Raw genomic sequence first — 21706 nt, 5'->3', positions numbered from 1 at the left:
GGCATTGCTGGCTGGGGGGCGGGGGGGCGGGGGGGGGGGGCGGCGGGGGTGTTGGGCATAACTTGCTCAAAATAAGGAGAGAGCGAGCCCCCCTCACCCCAGGCCTGCTTTGACCACTGGTCAGGACAGACCTAAAGCCTCCTTTTCCAACTCAGCCTGTGTGGAAATCCATTCACAAATGGACCACGGTTCCAGGGTGTTGTTTCTGTGCTGTGACTCCCCCTGCCGTCGAGAACTGCTGTTGATGGGGCACAACTACGTCCAGCCCCTTCCTTGGCGCGTCAGTGGGATCTGGAAGGTGTTGCTTAAAACGTACTCCACCTGTACACTTGTCACTTTACAATTAAAACTGAGCTGGTATGAGAGATGCTTCTGGTTTTTTAAATGATCTCGAGCTCAAACGAGGGGTGTTAAGAGCCTCACATGGAGATCTGATGGGTCGGCCTCCACTGTCCTGGAGCTTGTGATTGGAGTGAGAAGGGCAAGCGTCAGCTATGGGCGACGGCTGTGGAAAGGAGGGGGCAGCCATAAAAGCGCCCCCTGTGGGTGTGGGGGGCGGGGGCGCTACAGGCAGAGGAAACGTCAAGGGCTCTGTGGTTACAGGAGGGCGACCAACGTCGAGAGGCAGGAGAGGGAGGTGATGGGGGTTTGGGAAGAAGCCACGACCGGACTTACAGGCACACGAGGTTCTTAATAAACAGCAGCAAGCTTCAGAGTGCTAGCCATTTCCATGCCAACCAAGTTCAAGTGGCTGCCGAGAGAACCTTAGTGCTGGTCCTCCGGGGAAACCGAGGCAGGGCTGGAGCCCACAGACGCTGTCAAGGCAGCCTCTCTAAAGTTAATACAGTGCACAGTGCAGCAGCGGACGTTTTCAAAACACCAAGTAGATGCCCAGGAAGGTAGGACTCTGAACATTCTCACCCGGCCAAATATCCTAACCCTTCAGGACCCCGTTCTGAAACCCATCAGTTTTATCAAACCGCTTCTGTGTGACTCGGCACCCTGGAGGAGGGAGCCTGTGCCTCTAAACTGCAAGTTCATTAAGTGCCTGGGTCCCTTCATCTCTGGGGCAGTTACCTGCTTTCGCACGATGCCGACTTCCCCCCGCTCTCCTGCCGGCCGCAGGGTGCACAGAAGAAGTATGTTCAAGAACACCGGTGTCTGGGTCACGAACACTGTTAAAGTATGAACAGCATTTCCAATAAAACATGAAAAGATTTATATTGTATCTACAAAATTTAAGTTTCTGCTACAATAAATGCTCTATTTTGTTAAGCTAGGAAGGTAAGGAATGTCACGATCAATGTATACATTCTCTTTGCAGCATTAGTCTGGGAGACTGGTGTTCACACTGGGCAATCATAGATGTGAATTTCCTGGTCGTCACCGACAGACACAATTTTTGAGCCATTTCCATTGTATTTTACTCCCCAGACCTGTAAATCCAATAAAAAGAAAAAACAAAGTTGTCATGTCTTTATTCTTTATGAACAAACATCCTCCTCTATTCTCATCGTACCAAATCTAGAAAAACACCCAAAGGACGGTGTTCCGTGTATTCTGAACCAGCAAGAATGGGGCGTTTTCTTTAACAGGATTATCTGGCATTGCTCCTGTCATCATCATTCCCTCACCTCCCATACTCGTCATATCTCATTTCTAAACACAAATCTGTGTACCTACAAACCTTTCAAGATTCAGAACCCGAGGAAGGACCTAATGTCGTGAAGATGGAACCCACAGGGGACGGGCATGGGCTTGCGTTTGAAAGAAAAAGGCCCCAGGACCATTCCCAGGGCATGACCTCAGGGGCACCTCACCTAACGCTGTGCCCCCCGCCCCCCAGCCAACGATTCTCCCCTGTGACTAGAGGCCTCAAGCTGGAAAACTAGACGTCACGGGGCACTGATTTTACTCGCTGCGTGTTCAAGTGCACAGTCACACTGCCTTCCCGACAAAACACGCGGCTGGAGTTCCCTCAGGTCAGCCTGTCCCTCTGACCCCAAGTGGGGCGGGGGGGGGGGGGGGGGGGGGTCCAGCCGCGATCTCAGCGTTGCCACCGGGTGGGCTGATGGCCTCACTGCCACCCAAACACCACCTCCGAGACCACCCCACTCAGCCTCTCGCACGGGGAAACGCGGCCAGCCAGGGGGGTTTACTCCCACGGCAGAATGTTTAAATCCAGAAGTGAAGTATCAAGACTGAATTCCCTCAACTCTGTTAGCACTGATTTAAGATCAAACGGAAAAAAGCATGAACAATTATGTTAACTTTAAGCTGCATTCCAAAGGGGACACGGGGCGCCTGGCTGGCTCAGCTGGTGGAGCCTGTAACTCTTGATATTGGGGTTGTGAGTTCAAGCCTCAATGTTGGGCCTATATACAGATTATTTAAACAAATATAAAATTTAAAAAAAGAAAGCATCATCATAAAACTACTATGTATTGAAAGTCAACTTTTTTACTGCCTTGGGCATTTTATTTTTTACACTAACCAGTTTCCCAAGACTTGCTAGTCTAAATGGCTGGGGCCGGCAGCACTGGCCTCATGGGGAGCCGGGTAGAATGCAGAGCCCCAGGCCCCACGCCAGACCTACTGAGTGGGCCTCTGCCTTCCACCGGAGCCTCCACTCACCTCCACACTGGCAGAGACAACAAGGCCCCCAGGAAAAGAGAGCCCCCTTTTCCTCATTTAAACACTGATGCAAAAGTTATATCGATAAAGCCAAACAACCCATAAGAAATCGTGGCTTTGAGTATGTTTAAAAAAAAAAAAAAAAAAAGAAGGAAAGAACAAGAAAAGAAAAAGATCACATCGCTTCATCACTTCTGTGGGCAGCTCCCAAAACAAGTGCCGACTTGTGGGGAAGGCCCTTCCCGAGCTGCACGGCAGGCCACACCTGGAACAGCGCTCCCGGCGGGCCCCCGGACGGCTGTGTGGCTACCGCCACGTTCTCACGCCTCTCGGCTCGCTAGGCTGCCAGCATATCCGCAGCACCCGCAGCCCAGACAGCACACAGGATGCTGGCTGGCTACACACTGAGCAGGGAGCCCCAAGGCCCCGGCAGCAGGTCGGGGAAAGGGGGGGGCAGGTGCAGTGCTCAGGCAACGCCAGCGGACACGAAGGAACTGGGCCATACCTGATCCTGGTGATCAAAGAAGGTGTGAACGCAAGTCCTCGTTCCAACGTCCCAAACTTTCACACTTTTGTCAGATGAACTGTTTTAAAAAAGGGAACATTAGTATCAGAACAGTTTTCATCCCGGTTTTAAAGTCGGAAGCAATGTGACCGGAAATCCCACCCTCCTGTCACCTACACTCTGCCTACCTGTACTCAGTGGCCAGCCTGGGCCCCGGGGGTGGGGGGTGGGGGTCCCAGTGCCGGCATCTCCGTGGCTTCCCCCACGCACGGAGCAGCCATTTCCCTGAAGTTCTCGTCTGCCCCGCCCTCGTGCAAGTGCCCTCAGCAGGAGTCTCAGACACCTGTGTCTGTTTCCGGATTGAGGGGGCCTGTCACAGCCTCCAAATGGAGGCTCACTCCTGCAGGAAGAGGCTTCCGTAGCCTCTGAGCACTGTTATTAAACTGTCTGTCTCAAATCTTTCACCTGTCCTGGCCGTCCCGGGCTGGAATAACACTGGGCTCTCAAAGCACAACATTCTGCAAACAGACCTACGTATTTTAAGTTACGATGGGAATACAGGCATCCACTCCTAAAGTAACTACGTGCGGAAGCCTAGACTGAAAACAGTCCACCTTCGATCCCGCCAAGGACAACTGCCTTCACAGCTTCAAACAAAACCCAAAACCAGTGAGGAAACCCGTCTACAAAAAAGGGTGAGACCATCTTCAAATTTTAAGGTGATTCCTAAAAGACCATCTACATCTTCCCAGCATTTAAGGAAGTGCCAAGAATCGAAAGTACCTGGAAACAAAGTGAGTGTCGTCAGGACAAAAGGCGACATTCAGCACCCACGACGCGTGGCCACTCAGTGTTCCAGCCAAGTTGGCGTGTTGTCTGAAACGGGGAAGTTTCAATCAAAATGGAGAGGGAACAAGTCTGTATGGCGGCATTAGCACAAAATGTGTGAATTTCCCCCGACAGCAAAGAGTACTATTGAAGCTGAGAGCTTAAAAGCTCAAAATAAAGGAACCACATTCTAGCAGCTCAGCAAGATGACTCCGGAGACAGGACCTGAGGGCCGCCAGGGGCAGGCAGGCCGCCTCGGACAGCAGCAGGCTCTGACCCCGACCGCACCGTTTCCACCATATCCGAGGGAGGTGTCCACATCCACTCCACAACAGACGTGGCCTGCATACGCCATTCTCTTGTAAAGTTTGTTTTTGACAGAAAAGCCATGGGCAAGCAGAGGAGGAGCAGAGAGAAAGAGAGAGAGAGAATCCCAAGCAGACGCCACACTGAAAGCGCCAGCCCCGAGTCCTAACAAGCCAGCACACTGGATAGAGGCGCCCCCTGAATCTAACAAGCCAGCACACTGGATAGAGGTGCCCCCCGAGTCTAACAAGCCAGCACCCTGGACAGAGGCACGCCCCGCGTCCTAACACCCCCAGTCAGCTCGTCAGAAGCCACAGCCCCAAGATCAGCCTTGCTGACCATTTTTTGTCTTCCAAAAGCTGCTAGAAGTACTCCTACTGCCCAGCAGCTCCCGAAAAACCCTCACAGGCCCAGGTGTGGGCTCGCACACAGACGGTCAGGGTTGTGGAACAGACAGATGGCAGCAATCTTAGCACCCATTCATCGCTGGGGCACGGAGAAGTGTGACGTGTGCCTCCAGGGGATCAGGACGCCACATTCGGAAGCCGTGAACCAGAGGCACACAGGTCTCAGTACTGAGTCAAAGTGTCAAGCACACAAACACCTCTCAGGGGAGACTTGTGGGGGGAACAGGATGGGGAAAAGCCCAGGAGAAAGGGGCCTTGCACAAGCTGACGGTGACAGACGGCCACGACCTGAAGAGAGCGATCACTCTCTCTTATGCCTCCTCACCCGCACATTACTCACCTGCCAGAAGAAATTTAAAGTCAGAGAGCCCCACAAGAGGCAGGACAGCCGAGAAAAGGCAAGAAAGACCCCACCCTGGCAGGCAGATGGTGCACATCTCCCTCCCGGACATTCCCAGTTCAAGGACCGGGGTGTGATGGGGGAGGAAGGCCTGAGGCTCTGCACACAAGCCCCCAAGGGACCCGGGAGAAGGGCTGCATACTCGACAGGACTCCTCCAAGCAGTGGGAGACAAGACGGACACCGGTACTGGGCGAGAAGCCCGAGTCTCCGTGGCAACTTACACATCATAGATCTTGATGTAGCCGTCATCTGAGGCAGTGACGAGCAGCTGAGAATCCGGGGAGAAGGTCAAGGAGCGGATGGGCATAGCATGGCCTGAAATTCGCAAAGGCCCCGTTAGTCTCCCCCCACGGGCTCCCCACTGACAGCGTCCCTTTTAACGACCACAAGTATCTGAGCCGCACTGCCCAGGTGCTTTTCGTCAGAGAGGGAGGGGAATGACTGGATGCACCCCTCCTCCTAATGTTCTGGAAACATCCATGCAATCCAGGCCCCATCCTCCTGGAGCCACCTCTCCTCAGTTCCCTTCCTCACCAGCTGGACCTCAGCACACATGGCTTGGGAAAAACTCCTCTACTACAAATATGGACAAATAAGGAAGCACACATTGCTTCTGATCTGTATGAACAAACAGGACGCGGTTTCCCTACCAAATCCTGTGTTGTAAACAATAAACTGAGGAGGTAACGTATGCATGTGCCTGCCAGGATGGGGTCCTTCTTGCCTTTTCTCAGCCATCCTGCCTCTTTTGGGGCTCTGTGACTTTAAATTTCTTCTGGCAGGTAAGTAGTGCGTGGGTGAGGAGGCATAGGAGAGAATTCAGAATTCAAACTAGTACAAAAGAGCACAGGGCAGAGGCGCGTTCAGCGTCCGACTCCTGGTTTCAGCTCAGGTCACGATTTCACAGTTGGTGGGTTTGAGCCCCGTGTCGGGCTCTGTGCCGACAGCATGGAACCGGTTTTGGATTCTCTCTCTCTCAAAATAAATAAAGATGTAACACAGCACAGGCTAGAAGCCTCTGTCCCATCCACCATGCTTGACAGGGCTCGCACCCACACCCTGAGGCCAGCAGAGCAGAGGGCAGGCAGGGCGCTTTCACCCACCGTCAGATTCCTGACAAAACTGGTTTTTAATCACGACTTTCTGTAGAACCAAACAAGACAGAAACGAAATTCTCATACAGCTGAGATATACTAACACAAAAAGTGAGTAAGCCTGTTGACCAAAACAAGCGCTCAACAGGGGTACAACTCCGACCGCACACGAAGACTTGGAGGCACCTCGGACTTCCAACTGAGATAGTATAAAGCTCGTTTGTCATTTAGTAGCATTTTAATAAAAGAACAATTCTTCCTCTGTGGTCGGATAACCCCGTTTGCACAAAAGAAAATGAGCCATACCTTCCAGCGTGTGCAGGAGTTTTCCAGTTGCAATATCGAAAATATTGATGATTCCGTCTATGGCTCCACTGGCCAGGTACTTCCCATCAGGACTCTGCGGAGAACACGCGGAGAGCACCTGAGACTCCGTGTTGTTAGGCCATGGCCAGCAAACGTCGGCAAATCCCCTGCTCGCCACACCCCACGCCCGCCAGACAGCTGCCTGCCCCCAGCACGGCCACAGGCCGGAGGCACAGACTGCAAACAGTGGGAGACCGAGAAGAGAGCAAGGTTTCCTTACATATGCAATACTAAGAATGAACTTTCCTCTGGTGTCCAAAGAATATTCCTTTTTCCCACTTTCCACACCAAAAATGTTCACTTTTCCCACATGAGTTCCTGTGGCCAGATACTGGGAATCAGGGGAAAAGGCCAAAGTCCAGGCATCCACTGAACAGAAAGAAAGAAAAAAAAAAAACACAATGAGAAAAGATGTGACCTTAATTTTAAAAACTTTTTTTTAAATGTTTTTATTTCTGAGACAGAGAGAGACAGAGCATGAGCAGGGGAGGGGCAGAGAGAGGGGGACACACAGAATCTGAAACGGGCTCCAGGCTCTGAGCTGTCAGCACAGAGCCCGATGCGGGGCTCGAACTCACAAACCGTGAGATCATGACCTGAGCCGAAGTCGGACGCTCAAGCGACTGAGCCACCCAGGCGCCCCAATTTTAAAAACTTTTAAAGTTTTACCAAAAGATACATTTTTAAAAGATTAGAAATCATGTCCTGATTCAAAAACCTATGTGTAAAGGTGTTAATTCTTTACCAACTTAGTACAGATCTACTTAAATTTTAATAAAAACAGGACGGACAAGTGTCAACAAGGATATCGAGAAACCCAAATCCTGATACACTGGTGTGACCACTCTGAAAAACATTTCAAGTTTTTGTTTTTAATTTTAATCACTGGGGGCTCATCATAAGCGCACCCCTTCATCCCATCACCTATTTAACCCACCCTCCACCTCCCTCCCCTCTGGTGACCAGCAGTGTGTTCTCTATAGTTAAGAGTCTGTTTCTTGGCTTGTCTGTTCCCCACCCCCCCCCCATCTGCTCATTTGTTTCTTAAATTCCACATACAAGTGAGATCACATGGTATTTATCCTCCTCTGACTCATTTCACTGAACATGATACTCTTCCTAGGTCCATCCATGTCATTGCAAATGGCAAGATCTCATTCTTATGACTAATATTCCACTGTATACATATCACATCATCTGTATCTATCCACCAGTCAGTGGACACTGGGGCTGCTTCCAGATCTTGGCTCTTGTACATAATACTGCTGTAAACATATGGGTACATCTATGCCTTTGAGTCAGTGCTTTGTATCCTTCAGGTAAACACTTAGTAGTGCAATTGCTGGATCACAGGATAGTTCTATTTTTAACTTTCTGAGGAACCGCCACACTCTCCTCCACAGTGGCTGCACCAGCATCCCCACCAATGCAAGAGGTTCCCCTTTCTCCGTATCCTCGCCAACACTCGTTACTTATGTTGATTTTAGCCGTTCTGACAGGTGTGCGGTAGTATCTATCATGGTTCTGGTTTGCGTTTGCCCGATGACGAGTGACACTGAGGATCTTTCATGTGTCTGTTGGCATCCGGATGTCTTCTTTGGAAAAGTGTCTGTTCATGTCTTCTGCTCATTTTTATTTTTAAATTTTTTAAAAACCTTTATTTATTTCTGAGAGACAGAGAGAGACACAGTGTGAGCGAGGGAGGGGCAGAGACAAGAGAGAAAGACACAGAATCTGAAGACAGGCTCCAGGCTCTGAGCTGTCAGTACAGAGCCTGACACGGGGCTCGAACGAACTCACAAGCCGTGAGATCATGACCTGAGCTGAAGTTGGATGCTCAACCGACTGAGCCACCCAGGCGCCCCCATGTCTTCTGCTCATTTTTAAACTGGATTATTTTTGGGGAGTGTTGGCTTGTATAAGTTCTTTATATATTTTGGATACTAACCCTTTATCTGATATGTCATTTGCAAATTTGTTCTCCCATTCCGGTGGCTGCCTTTTAGTTTTGTTGTTTCCTTCACTGTGCAGAAGCTTTATCTTGAGAAAGTCCCAGTAGTCTATTTTTGCTTTTGTTCCCCTTGCCTCAGGAGACGTATCTAGAAGGAAGCTGCTGCAGCCAATGGCAAAGACGTTACTGCCTGTATTCTCCTCTAGGATTACTATGGTTTCAGGCCTCACATTTAGGTCTTTAGTCCATTTTCAATTTATTCTTGTGTACGGCGTAAGAGAGTGGCCCAATTTTCCCAACACCGTTTGTGGAAGAGATTGTTTCCCATTGGACATTCTCTCCTGCTTTGTTGAAGATTAGTTGACCATACAGTTGTGTCCATTTCTGGGTTTTCTATTGTGTTCTACTGATCTATGTGCCTATTTTTATGCCAGAATCATACTGTCTTGGTGATTACAGCTTTGTAGTATAGCTTGAAATCTGGAATCGTGATGCCTCCAGCTTTGTTTTGCTTTTTCAAGATTACTTTGGCTATTTGGGGTCTTCTGTGGTACCACACACATTTTAGGATTGTTTGTTCTAGCTCTGTGAAGAATGCTGGTGGTATTTTGATAGAGAGTGCATTAAATGTGTAGACTGCTTTGGGTAGCATAGACATCTTAACAATGTTTGTTCTCTCAGTCAATGAGCATGGAATGAAACCCATTTCTTTGCTTCCTCTTCAATTTCTTTCATCAGTGTTTTATAGTTTTCAAAGTACAGGCCTTTCACCTTTTTGGGTGGGTTTACTCACAGGTATCTTATTGTTTTTAGTGCAGTTGTAAATGGGATCGTTCTCTTAACAGTCTGACAATTATTTTTATTTTTTAAAAATGTTTATTTTTGAGAGCGAGAGAGCACAAGCAGGGAAGGGGCAGAGAGAGACGGAGACACAGAATTTGAAGCAGGCTCCAGGCTCTGAGCTGTCAGCACAGAGCCCGACGCGGGGCTCGAACTCACGAGCCGTGAGATTACGACCTGAACTGAAGTCGGCCGCTTAACCGACTGAGCCACTAAGGTGCCCCCAGTTTGACAATTTCTTAAATGCAAACAAGTACCACAACATCTGGCAGTTGCAGTCCTGGATATCCACCCGAGAGAAATGAAAACACGTGTCCACACAGACTTGGGCAGTGGTGTTCACAGCACCGCCCATAACGGTAAAAACCTGGAGAGAATCCAAATGTCCATCAAGTGCTGGGTGGGAGAACAAAATATTCTGCAACGTGGTAAGGGAACACTGTCCAGAAACAAAAAGGAGCTGCCGGCACACGCTACACCACGAATGAGCCCTGAAAACCTTACGCCACAGAAAGACGGTGTAGAAGACAACACCCTCCCCCCTGCCACCTACATGGAAGTTCTCCAAAGGCAAAACTGCAGACACAGTGGGTCTGAGGCTGCCTGAGGCTGAGGCACACGCGGACTGCACGTGGACCTGAGGGGACGTTCTGAGGCGCGCGAGTGTTTTAAAACTGAACTGCAGAGCCGGCTGCACGGCCCCAGAGATTTACAAAAACTCGGTGAACCGCACACTCACCGTGGGTTAACCTGATGCTGCAATCACAGCAGTGAAAGCTTGCCTCAAGAAAGCTGCGAATAAATGAACACGTACTGCCATAAACACTCTTCTGTTGTGCCATGATAGGACAAAGCGTTTGCCAAAATTAACAAGGAATAAGGACTGGAAAGATACACTGCGTTTTTTAAAGATCGCCTGTTTTTTCAGTCACACCATACAACGGAGTTAATTTCAAGAGCTCCGTTCAAATGTGACGCGTCACGGTGCTCCTCCCGCCGGACCCAAGGGTCTGCAGACTCACGCGCAGTCGGGGTGAACAACTTGCTTCACATCTCTCTCTGGGGACACACCATTGGTGGCATTTCAGCATTTCCTTTCTAGGCTCTCTGGGAACCTCTTCCGAGGCCATCCCAGAGCTCCAGGGGCCTCGGGGTCTGGGCCTGGAGGCCAGGGAGTCATCTAGTTGCCCGGCTCCTGTCTGTCCCCTGGCCCACGTGCACTCTTGTATAGGAACGTGCCCTAAGTCTGGCCACCCTCCCCTGACAGGACACAGCTTGTTAAAAGCACAGACAGATTCCCTCCCAAGTCGCTCTCCTCACGCCTGGGCTGGGCTCGAGAGGGCAGGCCCTTCCCAGCCCACGGGACGGAGGACAGGCTGCTGAGCTGGACTCCTGGCAGACAGGGGTCCCAGCACAGATGGGTCAACAGTGTCTTCCAAGGGGTTTTAAGACAGAAATCCCTTGCAAATTTTAACACATTCAAAGGAGTGATCAATAATTTAGCTCTATCGGTTTTCTTACGAAATGTTTTAAAAAGGAAATTAACTTCAGGGCACCTGGGTGGCTCAGTCAGTTAAGAGTCCGACTTCGGCTCAGGTCACGGTCTCACGGTCTGTGGCTTCGGCCCCGTGTCAGGCTGTGTGCTGACAGCTCAGAGCCTGGAACCTGCTTCAGATTCTGTGTCTCCCTCTCTCTCTGCCCCACCCACCCACTCACGCTCTCTCTCTTTCTCACTCAAAAATAAACATTAAAAAAATTTTTTTAAAAAAATGCTCAATCAAGATCTGAAAAAGCTTTTGTAATCAACAGCTACTTTTTAATCTGTAAATGACTAGCATTTACTCTATAATAAGATTATGCTTTCTTGTTCCTATTATAATTAGCTGTTTACTGGAATAACAGTTTTTAGAGAATCTGATTTTTATTCCTTGCAGTTTAATAGAATAACATTTCTGAATTATTTTTACAATTCCCTATTAACTGGTTTACAATATGGAATTTTTAGTACGAAACATCCTTATGCTCACAACTGAAGGAATTCTTATTCCTTATTCCTGCACCCTAAGATTTATATCTGCATAACAGACATTTACTCTCGTAAGCCCCACCTCCCCAATGGGAGGGCAGCCCCCTGCCGTCCGGGCTGTCCTGCCGTGGGGGGGCGAGGCCCTGGCTGCTCCCACTCGTCTTCCCAAGCGCCAGTGTGCTGGGGGCAGCGTCTGTGTCTTCAGCCTCACTTCCTTCCTCAGGATCAGTGATTTTCTTTCTTTCCTTTTCCGTGGTGGTCAGTCCACATCCCCCAGGCATATTTCCCAGACAGGTACAGCTTCGGGGCCACGTCCCCCTATTCATTGTCCGGACGACTCAGCTGCTCCTCTGTCACCCAAGGAACTGCCATTTGGTGGCCGGGTCCGGTTCTGTGTAGATTCCTGAACCAAGAGAAATCCAGCCCCTTGACGAGTCTCTGCACCCTGTTTCTTTCCTAACAGTAACCTTCCAACGGGTACGTGCCTCACACACGGACGAGGCGCCCGGCTGTTGACGGCACTGCTGGTCAGGGAAGGCCGGCTGCGTGCAGACCCACCCTCTTCCCTGGAACCAATCCAGCACTCGTCTCTTCAACTGCAGCGTGCCCGTGACCACGACAGCCATGCGGTGACCTCAGCGTCCTAGGTCTGGGGAAGGCCTGGGTGCCCAAGGTGAAAAGGCAGCAAGAGATCTGCCTCTTTCTCCTCTCCCTGGCTCTGTAACAGTCTTTGTAGATTTGGGGGCCAGTCTGGGACCCCAAGTCCTCCGTGAGTGACGTCGGCAGATAAGGACAGGGGCAAGACAACCACCTGGGGCGATCACAGTGTCCCCCATACGTAGCCTTTTCCAAATGCATATCCAGCCCACACACCCTGATAACTGTGCTTCAGTGGAAACAAACTAGGGTCTGGGCACGCATATCCTTTAAAAAGCTCCAGGGGTGAGCCTCACAGACCGGGGAGCCTTGCTTCTGAGGGAAAATACACGCAGTTTCCAGACAAGCTAGCCTCCTTACAAACCCTGGGACTACTATTCTTTCCAATATAAAGCCGGTCGTGGTTACTGAGCACAGCCAGTAGGGGGCAAACCTCCCCGGGGCTCCAACCGAGGGAGGTGTGCCAGGGAAACGGCTAAGCGTCTTCTCTGGGATCAAGGCAGGTGGCTCCCTGTGCTCTCTAGCGGCCATCACCCATTCTGGCGAACAGCCCCTGGTCACGAATGCCATACAGACATTTGTAAGTTGAGGGGACAAGGGATCCTGAGATGTCGCGCTGCTTGTGCCACATGACCCGGCCCACCGAAATCATTAATCAAGGCTGATGGACAAGACTATGCTGTCCTACGATGCTTTAGATAAAATGAATGTTATTCCAGAAGTTTCCTGTCCCTCAAATACAGATCATAGGAGAGACTGCCATGATACAGACCTGAGAGGACACACTACCGTGGACAAGAGACTCCTATCAGGCAGGGCACATGTCAAATTAGAGCACGGCAAACAGAACCCCTGGACCGTCCGGATACAGGTCCACACCCCCAAATCTAAAGCTTCTAAACAACTGTTTTTGAAACAGGGTTAATACCAAAATTTATTTGGCAGTGAAATCTCACCTGCGCAGACACACACACTCATGTTTCGTTGCTAAGATATTAATGCTCCCTCCAACTCCACAAAAGGTATCACATAACCCACAGCCCACACACCCGCATTATCCTCTCCAAGCCAAAAAATTCTGAACCTGGGTGGCTCAGTCGGTTAATTCTTGATTTCGGCTCAGGTCACGATCTCACGGTAAGTTCAAGCCCTGCGTCAGGGTCTATGCTGACAGCTCAGACCCTGCTTGTGATCCTCTCTCTCTCTCTCTCTCTGCTCCTCCCACACCCCCTCTCTCAAAATAAATAAGTAAACTTAAGAAAAAAAAGACAAATTAAAAAATCCTGAACTGTAAAACATACCCATCCCTAGAGGTTTTGAGAAGGAAGTGTGAATGTCTATTATCTTCCCTAAAAGCACAACTCTTACCAGGTCCTGCATCTATGGACTTTATCTGTTTGCCGTTTTCCAAGTCCCAGAGACGAATGTGAGCATCGAGAGAACTGGATGCAGCAATGGGCAGCGTGTGGCTGATGTCCACGGACACCACACCCAGTTGATGGCCCTCCAGACTCCACTGTAGGTCCAGCCTCTCATCACGCCTTCAGCGGGGGACAGAGAAATGGGTTTCTTCACACACAACACGCTGTACCTGCCATCGGAAATTCTGGCCCCCGTGACTGTGCGCTACCAGCGGTCTGTGACAGGCAGAATCAGAGGGGACCTGAAGAGCCACGGACACCAAATGCGGCCAAGTTTTAACTGTGGGACTTTTTTTTTTTTTTTTTTAAACTATAGGGACTTAACGTTGAAGAAGAGGAAAACAAGTGAGGAAAAAATCAGCTGCCTTTTTATACCACCAACTGCTACCGCTTTGTAGCTCAGAAAACAATTAATACTCTCCTGATTGCAACTTGGGGGAGTCCAGAAGCAAAACCCTAAACCTCACTTTCCAAGGCTGTCAGGGGAAAGAGCGCTCACCATTTCCAGACCTTCACCAGGTCATCCAGGGATCCCGTGACCACTGTCTCAGAGTTTTCTTTCTTGTTTGTCCCCCAGGCGACTGACCAAATGGCATCATCATGGGCTAGAATGGAAAGCAGTTCGTTTCAAAGGCTTCATGCAACTTCTAAACTGTTCTGAACTGAAGCGGAAATACCGCTCCAACGATTCTGAGGTCCATCCACCTGCCCCCACAGGCAAAGTGCCCTCCCACCAGCTCCCATCAGAACCGCAAAGGCACACATGAGCAGCCGAGGTTCTGAAGAAGCCGCTTACCCCTAATCACAGGTTCACCTGGCGGGAGGGAGCACTGGAACGATCCGGCGCAGCCCGCGTGCATCAGCCCGGAGCGGCTATCACTCGGTTAAAACTAGTGAAACCGGTGGGAAACTTTCACCCCCAACCAAAGACCTACACTTGATTAAGCCTTATCTCTTAGAGATCTTTAGAAACCAACAGGCAGTTCAACTGCAAACAGTACAGGTCCGGAAATAAATACCTCCATACCTGAGTTGCCTCTTGCCATCAAATGTCTATTATGCTTAACGAGTCAGTTACCACATTAATCTTTTTATAAGTATTACCTCAATCACAATAGCCCCATCAAGCAGCTGCTCATTTTACAGACAAGGAATCGGAGGCTGAGAGAAGCCAAGTAAGTCACCCAAAGTCAAAAGGCAAGGAGTGAAACTGGGACTCCAACCCAAACTACCAACTCAAGCGCAGCTTGAATGTGAAGTCCGCCAGCTGCACAGCCAGGGGGCCTGCCTGTCAAGTCTGCAGACCGAGCCTTTATTCGTCCCGGGAGCAGTGGTCAAGGACCACCTTCCCAAGACGTGAACGTAAGGGCGCCGAACAGCTGTGACTCACGTACGGCCCCGTGGCTCCAACGACTCGCCCACCCGAAGCCAGCCTGCTGCCCGGACGGCAGGAGCTGCACACCAGGCAGCCGACTGGCATGCCTCATTAGCTGGTTATTCACCCGAGTTAACTTGGAAGACTGCTTTGGGCTTACACTTCAGGCTCCCGAAACGTCCCTACTTAGAGCGGAAGGGCTTTTATTAGGCGTTCCCGCAAACTCCTCCAGGCGCCACCTGACCCGTCCAGGTGTGCTTCACAGGTGCCCAGAGCCCAATATCCCTGGCAAGCTGCACTCCCGGACTGGACTCTGGCCTCCAGCCCCCCCCAGCCCCCCCCACTCTCATTAGGGTCAAAGCCTCTGCGCAAGTCCCCGCGCTTGTCTGAAATGGAAGAACCACAGTAAAGACTCCCAAGGCGAGTCCTGAGGCTCAAATGTTTCCTCTTTCACCCTGGGAGCTGGGAGGCTCAGAGCTGCACCTTCCTCAGGCGGGAAAGTTTCCCTCAGTCTATCATGTGACCCCTGCTTTGTCTTTTCTTTTCAGTTAGTTGTCTGGGGGCTTTTGCTGCAGTTTGTTTCTAAGTGTATTTGTTTTCAGCTGCTTCTGCCAGTTCTCCTGCAGAGAGCACGTCTGGGGACTGCGCGTCTGGTCAGCCCAGAGACTCGGGGACGACACAGTTCTCACAGGTGAGTGTGCCTGAACAGGCAGGCCCCTTACCTTGCTCCTGTTTGAAGAGAATACTGTACTGAAAAAGAACAGACGCCACGTTAGACCAACGGTCAGACTTCAGATGTATCCCGTTCCCTCCCCTAAAACGCCCCGGCGCCCAAGTCACCGGCCATCCCCCCCCCCCCCCCCGGTAGATGTGGTTCCCCGTGTGAGCTACGTCCCCTGCCCCCACCCTGACCATCCTGCAGGCTCCCTGATTCCTGCTCATGTAAGACTTGCACAGTCGACTACACCAGAAAAAATCAGCTCTTACAGAAGCTGGGGTCTCTCCTCCCCCCACCCCTAGGACACTGATAAATTCCGTGCATTCCCTGCTCTGGTCACCAGGAGGCTCTGGGTCCAGTTTCCAGCCTAACTTCTGCAGTTGTATAAAACCACACAGCCCGCTTAACCTGTGACTGCTGTCCCTTTCCAATACTTTTTTCTTTCTGGTTTTTAAGTACCAATTCTTTTAATTTTCATTTTTTTATTAAGTAAACTCTATGCCCAGCGTGCAGCTTGAACTCACAACCGTGAGATCAAGAGTCACATGCTCTACGCACTGCGCCAGCCGGGCACCCGCTGAGTACAAATTCTTTCAACGTGTCCGTAAACTAAGGTACAGGCTTAGTGCATTTTGGGTCACGCACTTCAGGAGCAGAGCAGGAATCAGAGGCTAGTTTCCTGACCACACACCCAGACAACATTCTGGGCCCCAACCCGCCAGAGACCAGCTGATTCTACTCCCCACCATAGGCCTTACCTGGTTGCTCATCTCCTCGACCAAGGATGAAGGGCTAACGGCCAGACAGTTCTGCGGAAACATCAGGGCTTCAGTAAGGGGGTGTCATCAGGACAGAGGGGGATACACGAGGTTGCCCTTATCAAGAAAAAAAGGCAACCCTCTGCCACAGCGCTGCCCTGACCTTTTCTATGGATTGGCCCCAGGGGCCCCTTCACCAGCCCTGCCGGGTGGTGTGAGCTCCCCTGGAGCCCAGGGACCCCAGTAACACCCACCCCATGCCGGGTGTTCCTCTCCCCAAGTCTGACTATAGACAGGGACCAGCCTCCCTCCCTTGTTGCTCTTCAGGGAGACAAAACCACAGGCCCTTTTATTTTTAAATATTATTTATTCAAAACTCAACAAGCAAATATGTGGGAACAAAGCTGTTACAGCCTCTGAAGGGGTCACGAGCACATGAATGAGGTCAGCAGCTGCAGACACGCGTCTCCCAAAAGGCAGCAGAGTCTTCAAGGACTTGGCTCAGCTAACACAAACTTACTTTAAGAACAAATTGAATTTCTCAGGCCATAATTGTCCTTGTTATTACGTGTGTGTGCCACAGACCCCTCCGGCAGCCCTGCAAAACCTATAAACCCCTTCTCGGGACTTTTTAAATACACGGGACTAGAAAGGAAACCGAGCACTGTCAATTCTTGGTATTCAAGGCTGTCATGTTGTACATGACACCCAATTAGCGAAGACTGACCCCACTGCTCCCAGGAGAAATGGGCAAGGGCCCTGCAAGCCGCCTGTAACATTTTTGTCAACCGACCAACACATAACTCGTGCTATGTGTGATTCTGGTTAAAGGCCGCTTACGTGATACGTATTGCTAATTCCTCAGTTTTCAACTCACTGCCGACGGCAGCATCACTCAAGCCCAAATGAAACGTATCCAACACACGCGTTTTCTCCGTAAGGCACCTCGCGGCCTTCTTGCGCTGAGAACACGAACATGCCACTTTAGCACAGTGCTCAGGGGCCATTTTAAACAGTGATGTCACCGGCAAAAAGCATAAAAATGCAAAAGCCATGACACTAAACAGCCTGGAAACGAGAACCCTTGTTAACACAGGAGGGCTGAGACAAGAAGGCAGTGTCGCCTCAGTCAGCTGTAGCTGAGAATGTGTCAGGCGACCCAAACTTTTTGCCACCGTGCACTTGTCTGTGACAGACCACGAAAGCACTGCAAGTACTGACTTTGGGGCCACAAATAATTTCAGTGTGTAGGCAAATTTGCAGGTACAGAATCTGGAATAACAAGCATGGATCAACCGAAATAAAATGTTATCAAAATACAAATATTAAATTGTTGATAGCATACCATACGTGACTATTAACACAGAGCATGACTTAGCATCAAGTCTAATAACTAGTACAATTCTGAAGTCGTGACGAACTTACGTCCAGGGGATATGTGATGAACATATCCAGGGGATATGTGACGAACATATCGTAAAATATGGAAACATCTGTGATTTCTATTGGTGACAAAGTCACCCTGTTAATACTGTGGTTTGCTGCCTACATTCATAACTGGAGGAAAGGCTAAATTTCAGTTAGAGATTAGAGAACATAAAAATGTGGCTTTTCTTATCCACTTTCAGGCCCCCCTCAATTCTACCCAGGGACAGCAGAAACCACACAACTAAGGCATTCAGGTTACTCGCTTTAAATGTGCAAATCCCAAAAGGCCACCGTGAAGGTTTTCCAAGGATGAGAGGAAAAACAAACAACTTCTAAATAACCCTTGTCTATGAAGATCTCAATCAGGTTGGTAGTGCTTCACTCATCCGCGGCCCAAGAACGGGGTCCTGCCCAGGGTAGGAATGACGATACGGAGCTCAAGCCAGGGCTGCTGCCCCATGAAGCCCAGGCCTGCCCTCCTCCCTTCCCACCCGGATCTCATGCTTGGCAACAGGGGAACAAGAAGGATTAGGAACACCTGCAGGACGCCAACTTCCAAGGAGCCCCCCTCCTGCCCCAGGACAAAGGGGAGCTTCTGTGGAGGAGTGACATTTGAGGGCTGGCCATGAGTCAGGCCCTGCTTCAGGTTCCACCCGGGGACTGGCCCGCTGAACCCTCGCACCCCAGTGAGTAGGTATTCGTGGTCCCACATGCGCCTTCCTGGTAACCTTGCAGAGCTTAAGGAAGCCTCGGAAGATTGTTCTGAGGGCAAACGGGGGACACAAGCTACATCACCTCCTCCTTCATGCTCTCCTAACAGGTCATTTGAGAGCGGAGAGGCCCCCAGAACCTCTTTTGCCACCTCCTCTGTTTAGGGAACTTCCCCCCCATTTCCCAGGCGGAATTCGTTGCTGTTTCCAAAGCACACTGCACGTGCAGTTTGTACAGTCTGCCTGCCAATTTGTGCAGCTTGTACAGGCAGGTTCGTAACCCACGAAGCTAGGTGGCACGCGAAGGGACGAGAACCCAGGGACCCAGCCTGTGCTCGCACCTATCCGCTCCCCAAGAGGACAGCGTGGCCCAAGGCCCGGAAAACTTCCGTTTACGGTCACAGAGACTTCTCCCGAGAAACCAGCCCTAACCTCGAGGCTGCACAGAACAGTCTCAGGATGCAAGACGAGGCCACCTACGGCCCTCCTCTCGGGCCCCGCACGCCGAGAGGCAGCCAGGACGCAAACAGTCACAGAAGCCACCTTCGGGCCCCGCGGCCTGGAGTACCCCGGAGCAAACCAGATCGGAGGCTGCCTCCGGCCCCCCCTCGCTCCTCCGGCCCGCGGCCCCCGCCACTGCCATCCCCAACCGGCGAGCACGTCAACTCACCGCCGCCCCACCGGCTGCGCTGCCCGCCGCACTTGTGACGCGAGCTCGGAGCGACGGCGTCGCGCACCGATGAGCTTAGGGGGGCGTGGCAGCATGTCGCCCCGCCCCCTCCCCAGGGCGCAGGCGCGCGACGCGGCACCGCCTACCGACGCGGCTTCACGCTCCCGGCCCCGCCCCTGAAGGTTTCTGCCACCTGCGGGTGGGGGCGGTGGGCTTCCGTTTCTCAGGGTTGGACTCCCGCGGGAGCCCCCCTACCCAGGTGGAGGCTGGAGTCCCTCCCCCCCATTCCGATGGAGAAGAGGCGGGGGTCGCCGGTCCCACAGAAGTGCCCCCTCCGGATGGAGGAAGGTGCGAAAGCGATGTGTGTCTGGGGGCGGCCCCTGAAAGCCCAGCCCTGAGACAGATGCAGTCTCTCCAGATTAAAACTGGGGTTGTAACCAAAAAAGAGTCTAGTAGGTGATGATAGTGAAGTGCGGTCACAGTGAATGCATGCGCCTGAAGTCTCCCTGGAAGTTAGAGCTTCACAGGATCTAGTTTATCAGGACTGCAATTCTATGATTGATTTCAGAAAACTGTTAGACTGCACAACTGTTTATTCTTACAATGGCATGAAGTTCATCTTTGGGGACTTTTGGAGGAGGCTGTGTTGCCCTGAAATTGCTTAATAGACACACAAGTCTCCCAGGGCCCATTGTCTGATCCTCAGTAATTCCTTCAGTGACACCTCCGCCATGGAAACCATCCAGCCCCAGTGGATCCCCTGCATGTCACTGGTTTGGAAAGCTTGGGTCAAAGCCAGCAGGCTTCCAGACATCCTGGATTGTTAAAATTCTTATTCGGTGCCTCTTAAAAACCAAGCTATTCCTGTAACCATTCTGGATATGTTTGATCACAGGACATTTGCCCCTAAGGCTAAGAGAGAATGTACAAATTACATCTTCAGGCCAGCGGAGTGTGTCTTTGAATTGGAGGCAATTCCCATGACCTCGACCAAATGCTGAGTGGACCCTGTTCAGACACATCCCACGAAGCCAAATACACAGAAACTGGCCCTGCAATGGCTGGGACCCAGGCTCTGAAAGTGCAGAGGGGACTTAACATCAGTCCCCCAAAGCACTGGTGGTTAGCAGTGAAATGAATAATCCTCTGGCCTTCTGGACAACCAGTTGCCTTAGTTTTGGCCAATCTGCGTGTTTGTTTTTGTCGGCAAAATTTGTGGGTTTCTCTGGTTTTTGAAAATAGACTGATTATTATGTGACCACTCCCAAACCAGGATAATGGGATCACCTTTACTTTGACTTTTAGCTTTTAAATATAAAGAAGTATCTTTGAAGACTTCCACTTTAAGAATGGTAAAATTGTGGCTATCAAAAGTGCCTCTAACTAATAAGTAAGTGAACTTTAATCTGTATGATTTGGGCTTAGGTGGATATTTCTTCTTTTTCTGTGCATTGACTATAAATCCCCCACTTCAAGATTATCCTAAAAGTACACTGATCACTTTTGTGCGTCTTAATTTTATCTGTTGTCGGATTCCTAAGGCTTTCACTCATCTATTTGCTTGCTTCCAAATCTGCCAGTCTTCAGTTCCAATTGAAGTAAATTGGGTATCAACTCAAATTTTGTCAGGCATTATAGTTGTTCTAAATAAAAATTCAATTAATCATCTTCTAAAAATGAAATAGAATAGATTAAAAAGAAATAACATAGAAGATATAAGAGTGCATCATGCATAGTAAAGTTACGTCATGTAAAAAAGAACCAAAACGTGTTTCATATATTCAGATAATGGAAAGGAAATATGCAAAGGAAATGCAAAGGAAAATGTTTCTTGCTATGAGTTGTGCTAAGAAGTTTGAAAACGATTGCAGTAAAGGCTTTCTAAAGACCTTCCAGCTCTATAATTCTATAATTGTGTTGGAATTCCAAATCATTCATTTAAAAAAGATATATTGTGTACCAGCTTTCACCCCTGTGACCCCAGAGCACCTCCATGGGTCATTGGCATGGCCTTAGCATTGGGATGGTCAGACAGGGATAACTGGCCTTTATGGCACCAGGGATACCTTTGGCATCTCATGAAGTCCAAGAATCCTGTCTTACTACGATGTATTTAAGTGCATAAGGGACGCCTGAGTGGCTCGGTCGGTTGAGCATCCGACTTCGGCTCAGGTCATGATCTCATGGTTCGTGGGTTCGAGCCCCATGTCAGGCTCTGTGCTGACAGCTCAGAGCCTGGAGCCTGCTTCAGATTTTGTGTCTCCCTCTCTGTCTCTGTCCCTCCCCTACTTGCGCTCTGTCTCTCTCTCAAAAATAAACATTAATAAAAAAAATTTTTTAAGTGAAATGCATTGGTTTACAAAAGAAACCAATTATATAAAAAAAAGTTATCAAAAATTTGTAGGGGCGCCTGGGTGGCTCAGTCGGTTGAGCGTCCAACTTCGGCTCAGGTCACGATCTCGCAGTCCATGGGTTCGGGCCCCGCATCGGGTTCTGTGCTGACAGCTCGGAGCCTGGAGCCTGCTTCGGATTCTGTGTCTCCCTCTCTCTCTCTGCCCCTCCCCTACTCGCACTGTCTCTCTCTATCTCCCTCAAAAATAAATAAAAATT

At 50.3% G+C, this 21706-nt stretch overlaps 1 protein-coding gene across 2 annotated transcripts; it reads right to left on the bottom strand.

Annotated features, from left to right (window-relative positions):
- Positions 1-1204: 1204 nt before the first annotated feature.
- WDR61 (WD repeat domain 61) lies at positions 1205-19171 on the bottom strand. 2 transcript variants are annotated; one of them, XM_042940760.1, is made up of 11 exons: positions 19097-19171; positions 16289-16339; positions 15535-15562; positions 13937-14042; positions 13385-13557; positions 6763-6911; positions 6483-6576; positions 5304-5397; positions 3923-4015; positions 3140-3218; positions 1205-1436 (listed from the first exon to the last, which is right to left on the bottom strand). In XM_042940760.1, the coding sequence occupies exons 2-11, from the start codon at positions 16298-16300 to the stop codon at positions 1347-1349; spliced, it is 918 nt and encodes a 305-aa protein (XP_042796694.1). In that variant the 5' UTR covers positions 16301-16339; positions 19097-19171; the 3' UTR covers positions 1205-1346. The 2 variants fall into 2 exon arrangements, with proteins under 2 accessions (XP_042796694.1, XP_042796695.1); XM_042940761.1 differs by lacking the exons at positions 13385-13557; positions 13937-14042.
- Between the last annotated feature and the right edge of the window lie 2535 nt (positions 19172-21706).

Source organism: Panthera leo, chromosome B3 (assembly GCF_018350215.1).
Source record: "Panthera leo isolate Ple1 chromosome B3, P.leo_Ple1_pat1.1, whole genome shotgun sequence".
NCBI lineage: Eukaryota > Metazoa > Chordata > Mammalia > Carnivora > Felidae > Panthera > Panthera leo.
The sequence above is the reverse complement of the archived record's forward strand: the minus strand, read 5'-3'. Positions and strand labels throughout refer to the sequence as shown.

What these genes read in the sequence shown, in the direction of transcription:
- WDR61 (XM_042940760.1), bottom strand. An exon ending in TCATTCTTAGTATTGCATAT is followed by an intron (nt 6,577 to 6,762) that starts GTAAGGAAACCT and finishes TGTTCTCCGCAG; the next exon opens with AGTCCTGATGGGAAGTACCT. An exon ending in ACTCCTGCACACGCTGGAAG is followed by an intron (nt 5,398 to 6,482) that starts GTATGGCTCATT and finishes TGCGAATTTCAG; the next exon opens with GCCATGCTATGCCCATCCGC.